The sequence below is a fragment of the Ursus arctos genome, unplaced genomic scaffold (genome assembly GCF_023065955.2).
Source record: "Ursus arctos isolate Adak ecotype North America unplaced genomic scaffold, UrsArc2.0 scaffold_5, whole genome shotgun sequence".
Classification (NCBI taxonomy): Eukaryota; Metazoa; Chordata; class Mammalia; order Carnivora; family Ursidae; genus Ursus; species Ursus arctos.
The window spans coordinates 48,150,388-48,168,025 of NW_026623067.1; the positions used below are offsets into that span (position 1 = coordinate 48,150,388).

Here is a 17,638-nt window from a genome sequence, read left to right on the forward strand (position 1 = left end):
TAATGCTTGCTATCTCTATTTCTATTTAACAATTTACTGAAAGTCTAGCTATCTCCTACTAACATCATCACCATCACCTGGGAGCATGTTAGAAATGCGGACTCTTGGGCTCTAACCCACTACTAGACCAGGATCTTCATATTAATATGATCTCCAGATGACTTACACACATTTTAAATTTTGAGAAGCACTGGCCTAACTGGGGTGGCAAGACAATATATTTTTTTTTTACAAATGGCATAAAATATAGAGTATAAAAATTGGAATGGAAGAAACAAATCTTTTTATTATTCACAGATGATATATGATTATCTACATAGAATACCTGAGAGACTCGGAAGAAAAATTATTAGAAGTATAACAAAATTTAACAAATTTTCTGGATATTTGGAAAACATAAAAAAATTACTGGATTTGTATAAATTGCAGCAAGTATTTAAAAACGTATTTTGAAAATTATTGCCATTTTGCAATGACAACAGAAGCATACAGTGCAAACAAATAGAAGATGTGCAAGATCTTTGGAGCAAAATTTATAAAACTTACTGAAAAACACTAAAAAAGAACCAATGGGAAAATACCCCTAAATTATAGATAGAAATAGAATATCCTGAATATACCACTTTTTCTTAAATTGATCTAGAGATTCAATGAATTTCAAGTAATACCATAATAGTGAACTTCAGGGGATTTAATAAACTGATTCAAAAATGTTTTATGGTGGTGATAAAGGTAAAAAGAACAGCCAACGCACAACTGAAAAAAAAATGAGGCAAGGGGAATTCTTTCCCTGATACTCATTATTGTAATGCTGTAGAAATTAGGGCCATGGGGATTTGGAATAGAGATAGAAAAAAACAGGCAAATGAAACAGGATAGAAACCCCAGAAAGAACGCAGCAGGGTTAAGAAACAAGATCCATGTCAAAGGTAGTACTACCAGTCAGTGGGAAATGATGAAGTAGTCAATCAGTGGTTAGCCATGTGGAAAATGTATATAAAATTAGATTCTTTCTCACACCATACACAAAATTCCATTCAATATGTCTACTGACTTCAATGTAAAAGGCAGAACTTGAAAACTTTTTGAGAAATTCCTGCCAAAAAAGAAAAGAAAAGACTCCAACTTCTCAAAAGCCTCTGATACTAACTTACTTAGAGAAGATATTGCCAGCACTTACCATCAACAGCGAATTGCAGACTATATAAAGAATCCTAAAAATTGATCAGAAAAAGACAGCTCAGGAGAAAAATGGGCAAAAGACTTGGGTAAGACTTTTATGGAAGAGGAAACATGAATGACTAATAATCATACTTTTAAATGCTCAAGTTTATTAGTTATCAGAGAAACTAAAATTACTACGACAATTACTTTCATTTTATAACTAAAAGATTGAAAGACTATTTGACAAAAAAAGAATCACTTGAGAGAGCTTGGACAAACGGCATATAACCACACATCCCACTTGCTCTAACACTCAAAGAGAATCACTAAATGTTACACACACACACACACACACACACACACACACACAGCCACTCAAGGTTAAATTATGTTAACATTTCTTAAGTCACTTAAAAACTATTGTGTTGATTTTTCATCTAAAATGTTAAATTCCTTTTCAGTGTTTGAACTTTATTGTTACTGGGAAATGAGAAAAATACTTTCTTAATTTAATATTGCTTATATTGTTTAGAAAGGGAAAAAATTGTAGGCCACGAGATTTTCTTATTTTAATATTATATCAATTCAAAGTGTACTACAGGAAATGCATTTCATGCATTCATACTCTTTGAAAATCTCTTTTTGTAGAAGAAGAAAACCAGGATTTTAACATAAATCACAATAAATGTTCTGATTGCAAAGGCCATTAAGAAAGGCAGGTCAAATTCACTAGTTTTTATGGATCAAATGCTTACTTTTACGCCACTTTTCAAACTGTGTTTCAGGCTCTGGGACTCATTTGCTGTGGTTTTATGAACTTGGACCACAATTTCCTGAGGGACTTAGCAGCATTCAGATACCGATTAACTGTATGACCTTGGGTAAGTAACTGTAACTTGCTGAATTTTGGTTCCTTGTGAGTTAAATGAGGCTTATAGGAGCACCTATCTCATGGGGTTGTGGTATTTATACGAGTTAAAACACACAAAGTGCTTAAGCAGTGCCTGGTACACAACAAGTGATCTATGAGTTTTAGCCATTGTTATTCATTTTATTCACATTTAATAATAGGTCAGGCTGCAGAGAATGCCATCAAAGCAACTGTCTTGTCAGACAATCTAAGTGGCTTTTGCTCTTGATAGTATTTTCTATTTAAAAGTTTCCAGTAGAAGTATAATGCTAACCCCATTTATAATAGCAAAACAGTACAACACAATCTTCCCTGACAACCAGAATACCTAAATATGTTAAATAAATTAATTATCTTTTATTTCTTACTTCCATTAATATTTCCATGAATGGCATCATCCCATTTTAGTCAGTATTTTTAGCTGATGTTTTCAAGCATTCAAATTAGATGTGTTGGAATTTGGCCCCGATCACCTCAAGATTTTGCTCGAGGGATTAATGTCTCTAACCAGATTAAATACACATGCATATTATTTTTACTAGTGACAACATAGTGATTTAGTTTTATAAGCCAAAATAATGTTTGCTCTCTACAATCACTCTTTAGTTTAAAAAAATATGCAGTCATACAGCATGCTTAGGTGCTTTTGCTGTCTGAATACTCTAACCCTATCCTTTATTGTATAGGTAAGTCAGGATGAAAATAACAAATGAATATTATTAACTCTGGTTACATCAGTGTTGGATGTGCAATTTGGTGGTTGCTTCGAAAGAGGGGGAGCAGGACATAATTACTCACATCAAGGATCTTTATCAGTTTAAGGAGACAGATCTAAAAGACCCCAAACAACAGTAAGCCATACCAAATAGTTTCAGGTCAACCTCTGATAGTGTACAGGGGTCTAATAAAAAAGAAGAGAGAAAGAGGTGAGGAGGGCAGTAGTTAAGGAAGGTTTCATGGATGAAGTGGGAATTGCAATGGCCCTTGAAGAAAAACAGAATTTGTGTAGGTCAGTTACCCCAGACTTTAGGCATTAGACCACTAGCTTCATATTTTGCCATATCCACATTTCTACTTCATGATTTTTGTTGTATCTTGAGTTTTCCCATGCCATTATTTATTTTTAAACCTCTGAAACAGAAAATATTTTGAAAACCCTAAATATTGTTAGCTGCTGGGAAACTTTACAGTGCTATCATAAATGGAAAGTCAATATCTCTTGCCATAAAAAGAGGAAGGTATTTGAAAATAAGTACAATGTAAACAGAACAACCTTATTAGTTTTTATACAGAGAATGCTAACTTTCAAAGGCTCTGGGCTAGAGGCCAGTTTTGTCTTTGTTTAAAAGAGATATTAAGCAGATATTAAGAGGTGTTGGGGACTTAGTGACACTAACATAAGACTTTTTCTAATCCTTCCTTCCTTCCTACCATCCTTCTTCTTTCCCTCTCTTCTTTCCAAACTTCCTCCTTCTCTGCTTCCCTTTCTCTTTCAGTCCCCCCTTACCTTTCCTTTCTCCCTCCCTCCCTCTCCTTCCTTCCTTCCTTCCTTCCTTCCTTCCTTCCTTCCTTCCTTCCTTCCTTTCCTCCCTCCCTCCCTCCTTTCCTCTCTCCTTCCTTTCTTCCCTTCTTCTTTCCTTCCTTCCTTCCTTCCTTCCTTCCTTCCTTCCTTCCTTTCCTCCCTCCCTCCCTCCTTTCCTCTCTCCTTCCTTTCTTCCCTTCTTCTTTCCTTCCTTCCTTCCTTCCTTCCTTCCTTCCTTCTCTCCCTTCTCTCCCTCCCTCCCTCCTTTCCTTTCGCATTTACTGAGCACATATTCTGTGCCAGGTATCATACTAGGCACTGGAGACGCAATGGTGAACAAACAGACAAAAGTCCTTGCTTTCACTGAGCTTATATTTTCATTGGAGGAGTATAGTTAATAAATAAAGAAACAAGAAAAGGTATAGTAGATCATAGGTACTGTGAAGAAAAGTAGAGCAGGGAGTTTGACGGTGGCAGGAATAACATACAAAGGCAGGATTCACTGTTAAAGTGACAAATGAGCAGCGATTTGAAGGACAAGATGGGACCAGCCATGCAGATACTTAAAGGAAGAGATTACCCAGCAGTGGGAACAGTAAGTAAGCATCAAGGTTGTGATGCAGAATATGCCTGGTATGTTCAAGGAACAGCAACAAAGACAGAGTGGTGGAAGTGAGGGGTGATGGGAGAGTGGCTTGATATGAATTTGGATCACTGGCAAGTGGATGGTAGAGATCAGATCATACCGACCTTTCAAAGTCACCACAAGAACATTGACTTTGACTCTAAATGATATGGGAAGCCATCGGATTGCTTTGAGCAGAAAGTGATGCAATATAAGCTAATTACTGGTTTTGTGGAGTAACTCCACTGTGTAGAGATTGGACTGGAAGGCGCAAGAGTCTAAGTAAGGAAATTGGTTATGGGGGTATTGCAATAATCTACGAGACAGATGATAGAATATTGAGTCCTGAGGGAAGCACTGGAAATAGTCAGAAATATTGGATTCGTATGGCAAAGTGAACCCATTATCTCCCTCCCTCCCCCACTATATATATATAATTTACAGATATATATATTTATAAATATATATATATATTATTTATAGATAATATATATATATATATTTTTAAACCCTCTATTTCAGCACTTATGTATTAATAGGTCTATTTTCCCTATCCCATGACTGTTGCCAGGGACCAGCCATCATGCCTTATTCATCTGTAATCCTTAGTCCTGACCACACTGCCTGACAAAGGTGCTTCAGAGGTTTGTAGAACTGAATTCCAAATGAGTGGCATAATGAAAGGCACAGAGGCAAGAAGGGTCACAGTAGGTATTTGGGACAAGACCCAAGTGGGAAGAGGCAAGACAGCATGAGCACTGGGGAAAAGTGCCTTACAGAGAAACCGAGGCTCACAGAGAATGTGTTTTACACAAAAGAAGGAGAACTAAGAGGAGCATAGAGAAAAGTAGATTTAAAATGATGGAAAAGAGGAACAGTTTCAGAGAAACTTTCATTCAAGGAAAAATGTAATATGGGTAAAGAGGCATAAATGGGTTCAGGATTTAGTACACAGCTTTTACTTTTAAACTAGTAAAACCCTCTGAAAAAAAGAACAGTTCATAACCGATGAGATACACACACACACACACACACACACACACACACACACACACACACACGTATATATGTGAAACTCCTCAATTTCAAAGACTGGCATGGAATTGCTCCTTTAGATATACAAGGAACCTTCCATTCCTGAGGTATATTTACAGCTATGCTGGCATCATGAGGGTTCACCAAAGTTAACTAGGCGTATTTCAAGGGATCCAAGGGAACAACAGGGGATCATGCCTATAAAAATCTCCACTGAAAAATAAGACTAATGGGAACTAAGTAGGACAGGGTCAGCAACAATGAATGATATGCAGCTGAGAAGGAAGAAAGAGCAGAGGCATGGGAATCAGGAGGAAAGGTGGCTGGAGGGAGCAGAAAGTGCCTTGACTTTACATAAATGCATTCCTGGCATTGAATCAGGGAGATTTGGCCGATACTGCATGGGGCAACCAAGTCAGAATAAAAGGAGAAATACATGCATAAGTGTCCCATCTCTTGCTTATAGCATGGGGAACCCAAGCCTGGCATGGAGGAGAGACAGGGCCAACAATCATTTTACAGGTAAAAGACAATGGACTCTGTTTCCTAATGCAGCTCATCTTTATCCCTTGCCCTTACTATAGACATGACTTCCTAATTGGCCTTGCACATCTACACTTGTCCCCCCACCCCACCCCCCGCCGCACTCCATTCTTCACCAGCCAACCACAATGGCCTCTGAGCGTTCCTTGACTACCAAGTCCTATATAATCTGGCTCTACCTCATTTCCTACCAACTCCACCTTTTCCCACTCCCCACCCCTCCCAATAACATAACCTCCTGACAAATTTTAGAAAAGTTACCTGTTCTAACACCAGAACCTGCCTCTTTCCCACCCTCCTCTATGACTACATTTATGTTCTCCACTTACCTCATCCTGAGCCACCCCCCTTCTCTGTTATAATATTTGATTCACTTGTAATTCCAAATCTGTCTTCCCCAGAAGGTAGAAAAGTAAGCACTTAAATATTTGTTAGCCACTGAAGGTTGAATGTTCACTACTGATGACCATGAAGATATGAAGACAGTATCTGATCGTTTATTGAAAATGTAGAAGCTTTTACGTTAATTTACATTTCAGATAAGGTGCAGCTGGCTCTCAGATACATTAAAAAGAGTGCTGAATGAATAGGAGCAAGCTTTCATTGAGATGAAAAGAAAAGGAAACTCAGGTTGAGAATTATTACAGAACATTGTATAATCTCCCATATTTACAAATTAAAAAAATAAATACGGTACAATTTAACCAAAAAAAAAAAAATTCATGTAAAGTATGTCTGAAAATGAATTCAGCTTCTCAGAGGAAAACAAAATTAAAATTTACCTGGAATAGTCATTGAATGGCTATCATTTAAATATTTGCTCTTGAACTAAGACTAAGTATGTAGAAATGTGAGAAAAAAATAAATTTAAAAGGGTATTTATTTGGAGTAGTTTTAAAGCAAGTCCTATGAGTCAAGGTCAATACTCATATATGTATGCTCAAGGGACTGGAGTGCACTTTATTCTCCTATAAACCCAAGTCTTAGATACAGTTGCTAGCCACACATAAACAGCTTCACTATTCACTGTTTCACACAAATAGCAATTGAGTAGCAAGAGGGTGATTCCCCAGTCCTGAGTTACTTCCCGGTGTGTATCCGATGTTTAATCTGCACATTTATTAACTCATTTAGGCTACCAGAGTAACTTTTCATGCACTGAAGATATAATTTGAGAAGACCATTTTATCTTCGAGAGACCTGGAGAAATGGCCAAAAAGTTTAGCACTTGCTCTTATTAAAATGTAAATTCCAGGCAAAGAACCTCGTGGTCCAGCAAAGTTGCTTACGCCATTTGACATTAATGATCTACAGGATGTGATTTGAATATGTCTGCCATTTTCAGAATGCACATGGACAACTTTCTCAACTCACAGAGGGACTCTACTGCTACAGGGATGTATTCTGTTAACCTGAGCAAGAATTATCCTTAAAGGGAACAGAAAAGGTCAGAAGCAGAACACTGACTTTCCAACATTCACAAGGCATACGGTTTATAAGTATTTAGTCTCGAAAGAGAGCCTCTTCTATCATTGTTAATATGAATATTTATGAAGCACCATCAGTAGGCTTAACACTGTTCCTGTCCAATCAGTTTATAAATTTAATTAGTCATAAATGCAAATCCTCTAAATTGGGGTAGTTGGCTCTGAAATTGATGCCAACCAATACCATCGTCAGTGGCTCTCTATCTTTTGGCTCTTTCTCACTTGTTTTTCCCTTTTTTCCTTTTTCATTCATTTCACTCACTCCCACACACCCCTCCCTCACTTTTTTTCTCACGGAAAAGATGTAAAAATCCAGGTGTACCTTTAAAAGCACAAATCTCGTGCTCAACACGAAACTTTAAAATATGTAACATTGTTTTATACTTGATGATTAAGAACATGTTTTTTGAATATTTAAAGATGATCTAACACATATTTATACAGTTTTCAAGTATTAGTTTTGAACCATGAAAACATTTCTAGGATATTTAAACAAACTGATTTCTACATAGAGTTTTCCGTCTGTTTCCATTTGAATTTCGCACATCTGGATTTCCAATACCATTTCTGAGAGTGCTCCCTATCTGTATTGGTTCTTTGCGCAAGATTTCTTACAGGATTAGAGGATGTACCTTGTTTTGTGCTGTATTGTCTCTTGAAAGGCCTCAGCCGAATTACCAGTTGTATTACCATCATAGAGGATCACTCACTAATATAGAAAGTGGAAAAAAGTTGGCCCCTAAGAAAATTCACTGACTTTAATAAGCTGCTTTGTTAAAAAAAAAAAAAAATACACTTCTCTTGACTAAAAACAAACTACTCTTGCACTCACGAACATTTTCATTTTGAAGCACTATGAAAAACAGACGTATAGCCAAAATTCTCTATCATGGCTTCCTGTGCCCTTTGCTACATAGTAGCGCCTGTCGCTCTTGCTGAGGCACCAAGCTACTCATCTCCAGATAAACGTGTTCCAATAACGTCACAGGGCCAGCAGTCTCACGGAAACTGACTGCACAGCTTCAGAAAAGGATATGCTGCAGCCTGATATACAAACCACAATGAGGCAATAAGGAGAAACTTCCTACCACTGTCAATATCAAAGAATGTTTCTCTTAAGCTCTCAAATCTCTATCTGGTTCTTTGCAGACAGCACTGATGACTTATAAGGACCAGGCAGGGAAAAACACAGAATGATGTCTACTCACCATTCCTGTGATGGTGTGACAAGAGAACACTGAAACTGAGAGCAATTGTTTAAAAAAAAAAAAAAAAAAAGTGTATGTTTGCTTCAATGCATTTTTTTTCTCACCACTTTTATTTTAAAGTCAGGGAAAGTTAAACATTTATCTGTTCTTATTATTTATAACAGTTACTATTTCAGGAAGTTAGCTTATCTTGTTGCTGAATATCACAGGAAATCTGTATGTTGATCAGATTTTAAAAGGACCACAAGAATCTTTTCCCATTGCTTAATTTTATTTCTTAGTTTTCCTTTTCTGTTTACACAGCCTTTCCCCTGTTGATACATATTTTATTAATTTCTGTTTTTCACTACTACAAAGTATACTATGGGGAAATTTTTAATGAAAACTTTCTATTTTTCTTCTTACACCAAGATGAAAACTTATAAGAAAAAGTATGGAAAAGCAAAAATGTGAAAATATTTAGAAGTGTCTACAATCCTACTTACTCTGAATAATCACTGAACAGTTTGATGGTGTGTAAGAGTGTGTTCATACAGGAAACTTTACTCTGAGTACAAGCATATATGTAAATAAAGAAATTTACATATATGTAAATAAAAAACGCATCAACTTATAAAATTTAGATAGAACTGAACATACCTTCTATAAAGTGTTGATTTTTAATCCTGTGAGGCTTCTGAAGTATCTGAAACAGTATCCACTTTCTAGCAATATATTCACAGAGTTTGCATTTTTTAACCACCAAAGGAAAGTATATTATAGTAGGCCAAGAAAAGGTTATTTGAAAGTTATCCTCCTAACATTTGAGAGGACTTGCATAGATGAGGCTTGATGTACTTAATTTAAATGAGATAAAGTGAAATCTAACTTGAAATACTCAAGTATTTTTCACAAAGTAGAATCCAACCCCTTCTTATTCTTTAGAAAATGTTACAGGTTAATGAGTTAAGGTGTCTCCAACTGAAAGGAATAATGTTATGGCTTTGCTTCCAAATTTTATATAATTCCTCCTGCTTTGATTCTGCTGTCACAGACATTTAATTAGTAAGAGTCACTGCAGCAGGGGTTTGTCTATAATTTGATTGAGTCACCCATTTCTGAGTCATCAACTTCTGATTTGTTTTAAAATCAAATGAAAGATCAATCACCACGGGCTAGGAACTGAAAAGAATAAATCAATTATAGCCTTCTTTGATGCAACCCTAACTTCATTTGAACCTTCTATTTTGCTAACAAAAGTCAGAGTTTTATTCATTAAAAGGCATATCCTAAGTAAGCATCCTTCTGGTATATCTGAAACACCAAGTCCTCAATTCATCCTTTGTTATTAACCATCAACCACCATTCAGTCAGAGTCAATAATATTAACTGTGTACTTAAAGGTAAGCAAAACTGTAAAGAAAAAACAGAAGACCCTTGAAAATAGGAGTTTGTAATCTAATAGAGGGATTGCAATTAATTGACATGTCTAAGAACACACACACATGTGCCAGGAAATAAATTCCTACTTAGTAACATCACTTACAAAGATCCTAACAGACATATGATTAAAGCTTATTTAAAGCAGATTAAGGGAGCAGTTACAGAATTTATTAAGGAGAAGGGTCTGGTTTGGGGAACAAATTTGATGACTTCAAGCTGAGAAGAATAGCTAATAGAATGCATGATAGGATCAGGATATAAAAAGAGCTTAATGGCCCCAAAGTAACAATATGGAGTTAAATAGGGACGCATTTGAAGTCCTGCCCTTTACTTAGAACAAAATCGTCTAATTGAGCAGCTACTAACAGGGAAGGAGATGGCTGCTAAGCTAAGCGTGTAAGGAGAAGTTTATGTCACATGGGACAACGATAGGATGCGGTAGTAAAAGAGTTGACGTTATTTAAAGTCCCATTCATTGATAGTGTCCAGGAATAGGTAAAAGAATAAAAGATAGTCTTTCTGATGCTCTGAGATACTTGGGTTACATCTGAAATAATTTGCCCATTTGTGGTCCACAAATTGAAAAAGAAAGAGTGCTGTAAGATAGGAGATAATCTCAAGGGGAGTCACTAGGATACGAAAAGGACAATATAAGGGTTTTTAACTTAAGGAGTAGAACAGACCTTACGATTAAAGATAGAAAAGAGTGTCATGTGAAAGCTGAATTTCATTTGCCAAGCTTCAGAAACAGGAGCATCCTTACTTGGAAGCTTCGTGGAGGCAGAAGTAGATTCAGTGAAAGCAAGAACAAGGCAACAACACAGAGCTGGCCGACAATGCATACAAACTGCCTGGGAGAAAGGTGAGTTCCCGGTGTGAGCACAAACAGGAAGATCAAGCACTGGCCTTTGAAAGATCAAGTAATAGCTTGCATTAGCTCTGAGCCAGAGGGCACTAGCTGCCTCCTGCAACCTGAAAATTCTGATTCAACAAGAAGTTTGTGCTCTTCTTCTCTTATCCTCTGTGTTTTCAATTTACCTTCCTCCAAACCAATTAAATGTCTACACCCTTCAACTTAAGCTGTTACATCTTTAAAAACGTGAGCCAATTTAAGGTTTTGAAATCTAAACAATAAGCATCCAGAAGGTTTGCTAATGTCTCAGCAAGCCTTAAACTACCGACTTCTGTGTACCTATCCCCAGAACTGTAAGACACTAAAGCTCCCCTTGACGAGAAAAGCTTCTCAAAATATATGCTAGAGCACTGAATTCAGAATGATGTGAGATCATGTGCGCCTGCCAAGCTCTAAACAACACAAAATACTTCAGAGCAAGATTCATAATCAGAGTTCCAGGTACTGCCTCAGTGCGGTCCTTTTTACACTTACTGTGTATATGGATCACCTGGGATCTTGTTAAACTGCAAACTGTGACCTGGTAGGTCGGGTCAAATATACATTTCTCCCAGTTTCCCAGGTGCTGCTCAGGATTCTGGTCCATGGGCTACACTTTGAGTAACAAGGTAAGGCAATATCATTGCAGAGTGTCTATTTTTATACCAGTAATTATCTCGACATTTATTTGCTGTATATGTTAATATTTCTACTGATGGAGATCATAGAATTTCTATTCTCTTCCTTTGAAAATTAAAATAAATGCTATCATGAAACAATAAGAACCAGACACCCAGTTCTTCTTTTTTCCCAGGTACTTAAAGAGGATAACTATACCAAACCATTGACTTGGTCTCTACAATCAGATTCCTTCAAAGTACCAACAGACAATTTCATCAAGATTAATGACCAATTGTCACGCTGAATGAGCAGTCTGATTTTATTTTTATTTATTTAGTATGTGAGACAGTCTATGATAATAAAATAATTACAATAGCTTTTTCCCCCAGGCACTCAATTTATTGTAGCAACAATTCAGATATTGTCTGAAATGCCTTTGTAGTGCTATAAACAGTTGATTGATAATCATGTTTAGTAAATAGTCCCAAGGGACTCAAGTCTGAGGGTCCCCAAGTTGTTTGCTTTAGAACAAGTTTTAATAGCTTTTCTTTTAATGCTGTGCAAATCAAATAGTATTGAATTTTTTCATGTATTCTCCAGAAAATACGAAAAAGTAACCATGTTATTTAAGCCGGGATGTTTACTTCCTTACAGAAACATCAGAATATCGTCTTTTGAGTTTTGAGCTTCTATCTTAAACACATGGTCACTGGGGAAGCTGGGATGTCCTGAAATGGTAACTTCTCTCTTAATGTTGATATTCAGGATCCACTTATGTAGCTTCATTGTTTTAGGCTGAGAAAGTTTGGCCTCCTGTCCTCGGTCTGAAGTGTTCTTTCCCCTCCTTCACTGCCTTCAAGTTTTGACACAATGTCAATGTGGAAGGCTACTCTATCTAACATTGCATTCCCTCCCGATACACCCCTGACTGACTTCTCCTTAGCACTTATCCCCGATCCAAAACACACTACACTTCACTTATTTTTCTTGCATATTGTCTGTCTTTCTATTAGTTTTCTATTGCCGGTATGACAAATTACCACAAACACAGCAGCTTAACAATGAAAATTTATTATTTTATAGTTCTATAGGTTGAAAGTCTAACACTCACCGGCCTAAAATCAAGATGTTGGCAGGGCTGCATTCCTTCCTGGAGGCTCTCAGGGAGAATCTGTGTCTTTTCATTGGCCAGATTCTAGAGGTCACTCACACTCCTTGGCTCATGGGCCCCTTCCTCCATCCTCAAAGCCACCGACACTGCATCTTTCTGACCCTTCTGGTGTCATCACATTTTTTCTTTCACTGTTACAAAGGAGTTTGTGCTTTTAAGGACTCGTGTGATTAGATCGGGCCCACCAGTATAACCCAGGACAATCTACATCTCAAGGTCTCAATCACATCTGCAGAATCCCCTTTTCCATGTATGACAATGTATCCATAGGATCTGTCCATTAGGCAGTGAAATCTTTGTGGGGGCCATTATTCTGCGTACCATACCCCTCAATGTAATGCAAGCTCCATGAGGTCATGACATTTGTTTTGTTGTATCCTAAGCACCTAGAACAGCATCTTGCACATGGTATGTGCTCAATAAATATTTTTTCAATGAATGCATGAATGAAATCCAGATTTAGTTGGCAATATGAGCACATATTTGAAGTACCTGCTGGAACACAGGCCTTCACTAGCTGCATTTGAAGAGTGTATCACTTGAATTAAATAGACCTTATTAACCCGCATTTGAAAAATGAGGTGACCACTTTGTCCAATTCACAGAGTCAATATGATTTACATTGAAATGGTCTGAATATTCTTAAAGAGATGTAAAGGACTGCCACTATACTTTTTAAGTTAGTCTTAGTGCCTTTACCTCAAAAATATAAATTTCTGTGAGCTCAAAATATCAGCAATCCTGGTCAGAGGTTCTCTCCATCTTTGGAAAACTCCATCTAAGAGGCTAAAAAAGATACTTGGGAAGACCCTACAGTGAGCTGGTAACCTTCTTTGATTTCTCTTTCTGCTAGACAAGCCATTCTGAGGGCCATGCCCCCAGATCAAGCGCAGTGTACTTCTCCCATCTTTGGAGGGGTGGGATAGCAGGAGGTTACACGGTATCTCCAAACCTCAGTCTACTCCAGGCTTTTGACCAGTTTGAGCATATCAGTGAATTTCTCCAAGGCTCCTGTTCCCTACAGTTTATCATTCTCAGTCATATGTTACTGAAAGATGCTGGCAAATAGTACAAAGGTACACTACCAACCTTATGTTTTATTTCCCCAAGACATAACTAGGACATGATTTGTCCAACACACTCACTTCAGGTAATACTAGTATACGACCAGTAACAGAGTAAAGATAACATGGCAGCAAATACTGATAGAATTTTTTTTGATGAGTTTTTCAAAAAGAACAGGTAGAACTTTTACCATTTATTTGTAGAATATCTGTGCAAAGAAATGAGTCTCTCCAACTTTATTGAGAAAATTTGCCAATTTTAGTAAATTAAAAAAAAAAATCCAATATGCCTTTTAAAAATAGAGGTTGCCTGGGACTCACATGCTTATATTTACTAGAAGAGTGAAAATCAAAATGTTTAAGATAGAGTCTTCTGTTGTTTCAAAAAAAATCTGTGATGCTAGATTAGAAAACATTTATTTTTCTCCAGGATTGATGTAATTAAACATACCAAAGTAGGCCAAAACAGCAACAACAGCAAAAGTCTTAAAAAAAAAAAAAAAAAAAAAGATTTATTTATTTATTTTAGAGAGAAAGTGAGAGAGCACAAGCACGAGTGGAGGGAAGGACAAAGGGAGAGAGAGAGAGAGACAGAGAGAAGCAGACTCTCTGCTGAGCCAGACACGGGGCTTGAACTGAAGACCCTGAGACCATGACCTGAGCCAAAACCAAGAGTTGGATGCTTAACTGACTGAGCCACCGAGGGCCACCGAGGTGCCCACAACAGCAAAAAAAATCTTAATATAAATATGGCTTGCTTCTAGGGGTCTATGACTATATACAGATATGTGGAAACATTATGCTAATCACTGTGAGTCAACAGGTGTATGCATTGTAGTGAAAGCTCAACTGCTAAATTGTTAAAATAATCCAGTAATTCTCGAAATGGGGTCTCTAGACCAGCAACACCAGAACCACCTGGGACGTGTTGGATGAGCAAACTGGGGGCTCACCACAGATACAGGATGAGAAACTTTAGGGAGGGGGTCCAGCAGTGTGTGTTTCACTAGCCCCTTCTGATGCTCACTAAGGTCAGAGAAACCCTTGGCTGAAGTCACAATGAATGCCTTTTTATTTTATTCCAAAAATGTTGTGTCTTATTGTTTGACACAGTAGTCTTGCTTGATGGTATGTACAGAAAAGCACAACTGCTTGTTAAAGGGTGAAAATTGGAGTCAATGATTAGCTGTTTGGGCTAAATTATATCTAAATCACGTGGGCAGAGTATTTTGAAAGCTGAATATTTGAATCCACTGAAAATATGATAGGACCTCCCCATAATCCAAATCTAAAAGCCTCATTTACTCTACAACAGTTAACAAAAATCACTCATGCAAAAAAGCACTATATATTGTATTAAGAAATTCTTTTTGAATATTAACAGAAATCTGGCATATTTTATTAGAATTCTTCTCTCGTTCTTTAGACATATTTTCCAGATTGATTTTCTCTCTGAACAAGAATCTAGGGGTGAAACATGAAAAGCAAAACCAAACAAATAAAATTCTATCATATGCAACCCTATTTTAAAGTCTCCGCGGTCTTAAAAAATACGGGTATTTTCCTTTGTGAGTTAAATAAGCACAAAACACATATATTGTGGTGTTTTTTGTTTGTTTTTTAAGGATTTAATTAACTAACTAATTAATTAATTTAGAGAGTGGAGCAGAGGGAGGGGCAGAGGGAGAGGGAAAGAGAGAATCCCAAGCAGATTCTTTGCCCCCAAGGGCAGAGCCCCCACTCAGGGCTTGATCACACCACACCAGAGATAAATGACCTGAGCTGAAGAAGTCAAGAGTCCCTCACTTAGCCAACTGGGCCACCCAGGCGCCCCACAAACCACATATACTGTCTTGTCTATAGTTTTAGTTGAGTAACCAAAAATATCATTTTAGTTACATAACATTTGCTATAATAAAGGTGGAGCCAAAGTGCTAAGAGAACCCAGAGCACGTAGCAGCTAATTATTCCTGGAGAACCAGTGACAGCGGCCCAGAAGAGGCACTACTGAACTGTTGGATGATGAATTTCCAGGGTACAGACTGGGACTGAAGACTTTTCCCACAAAACTTGTTTGTCATGAAGTAGTGGGGTGATCTGCCAGCAGTGGAGTTGTGCCATGCAAGGACTTCGTGTGAGTTCAGGGGTTTTTTTGAAGGCAGCGGAGAGCCAATGAGAGTTTCTAGGCAGTGAATTTACATAACACAGTCTCTTGTTCGGGAGATTGGTTCTGAGCTCTGGACTGAATCTCACATAGAATGTTGTCAGAGAATCCTGGCAACTTCTAACTTGACAGAAGGCCAGGCCCTCGCAGGAGTGATGAAGATAAAGGCAAGAACTTCAGAGGCCTTTGAGCTGGGTGTGAATGTAATGGCTGGGGCCGGGGGTGGGGGGGTGGGGGGGGGGGAGACAAGGTGGAATTTTAAACTTAAGTGTTTCTTAATACTAGGTGTGATGCTTATTTTTGCATTTGTTTTTCATGCAAATTGTTGGAAGCCAAAAAAGGCTTTTATGCTTAGATTGCAATGGGGGTGGGGGTGGAGCACTCCTCTCATGTATCCAGCTGGTTCAAATGATCACTCTTCAAAATGACAGGAACAGGTGGAAAGCAGTAACACGGGGAAGCAGAGCAGGTGTGGTGGAAGCATTACTTAACCAGCACTTCTGTGAGTGGAGCTTAGTGAGTCTTTGTAGTGGTGGAATCACTGGAGGAGTTAAATCTGCTGCCTCCTGGGGCCTTTCCCCTGAAATTCTCTTGTCATTGGTCCAGGTATCTGGCCTGAGCATGAGATTTTTAAAAGTTCCACAAATGATTTAAGGTGCTTGAGAAATATTGCTTGAAAATATAAGTGAAGGCTTTTTCAGTTAGATAATGTAGCTTTAAACTTTCATTCTGTTGATTTGCCTAATAATCTGTTGTGATGCTAATGAAACAAGAGTGTCATCTATTTACCTCCTAGCGATGATGCAAAAGCAAATAGGATAATATGTGTAAAAGTACATTGAGCTGCTATTTGTTTAGGGCCTATTATCAGCATCAGTGTTTCAAAAACTTCTGATGGGGGCGTAAATACTTACATAAATCATTGGGAAAAATACAACAAAAGAGCATACTTCCTTCACTTCTATCTTTAACACATAGGCTATAAAGTGTTCATAAACACTATCTGCCACAACTTATAATAAATATGTCCTTTTTATTGACATAAGAGGATTGGATATATTTTTAAAAGGCATCAGAGAGGCTATAAATGCAAACTGAATATTAACACTCATCTTTGGGGGGGTTCACTTTTCTTTACAAAATCTTAAATGACAGATCCCACAGATCCTAAAGTCTCTCTAAGTTGACTTTGCTTTGCACATACTTGATACTCAAAAAGATTCTGTAAGTCTTGAATAACAAAGGCGCATGTGCAGTGTTAATAGATTATCCTAACCTTGCATTGTTTGGGGCTGGGTTGTGCTGAAGAAATTGATCTCTTACAAGCCTTAAGGAATAGTGACCAAAACATACTAGCATGAAAATCTGGGCAAAGATGTAACTACAACACTCTTAAATAATTAAAATGCCTAAAACAAGGAATGAAAATATTTCTTAAGGGCACTGAGGTAAATAATAATTTTAAAAATCATTAGAAGAAAGAAGTCATACAGAAAAAGTAGAAAACAATGTTGGGAGTCCAAAAAGAATAGAATAGAATAGAATAGAATAGAATAGAATAGAATAGAATAGAATAGAATAGAATAGAAATATAAAAGAGGCAATGTCAAAATACAGGGCTCAGTGGATTATATTTTTAAAATAATAAGGATACTAAACAAAAGAATAGATCATGGTAATTCTGGATGTGGAAACTGAAGTAATAGCAAGTACATTTAAATTTTTTTTCTTTTTTTTTAAAGATTTTATTTATTTATTTGACAGAGATAGAGACAGCCAGTGAGAGAGGGAACACAAGCAGGGGGAGTGG

The 17,638-nt window shown here is 37.3% G+C and overlaps 1 protein-coding gene across 5 annotated transcripts in view; it reads right to left on the reverse strand.

The window, feature by feature from the left end:
* Positions 1 to 17,638, reverse strand: part of PDE4D (phosphodiesterase 4D) — a 710,048-nt gene that overhangs the window by 474,445 nt on the left and 217,965 nt on the right. Inside the window, exon 1 of one of the 5 annotated variants that reach the window (XM_057306966.1) lies at positions 12,541 to 13,001. The exons of the other annotated variants lie outside the window; for them this stretch is intronic. Within the exon in view, the coding sequence (XP_057162949.1) occupies positions 12,541 to 12,614 (74 nt within the window). The 5' untranslated portion in view covers positions 12,615 to 13,001. Of the gene's footprint in view, positions 1 to 12,540; positions 13,002 to 17,638 lie in introns of those variants that run through there. 5 annotated transcript variants of the gene reach the window in all.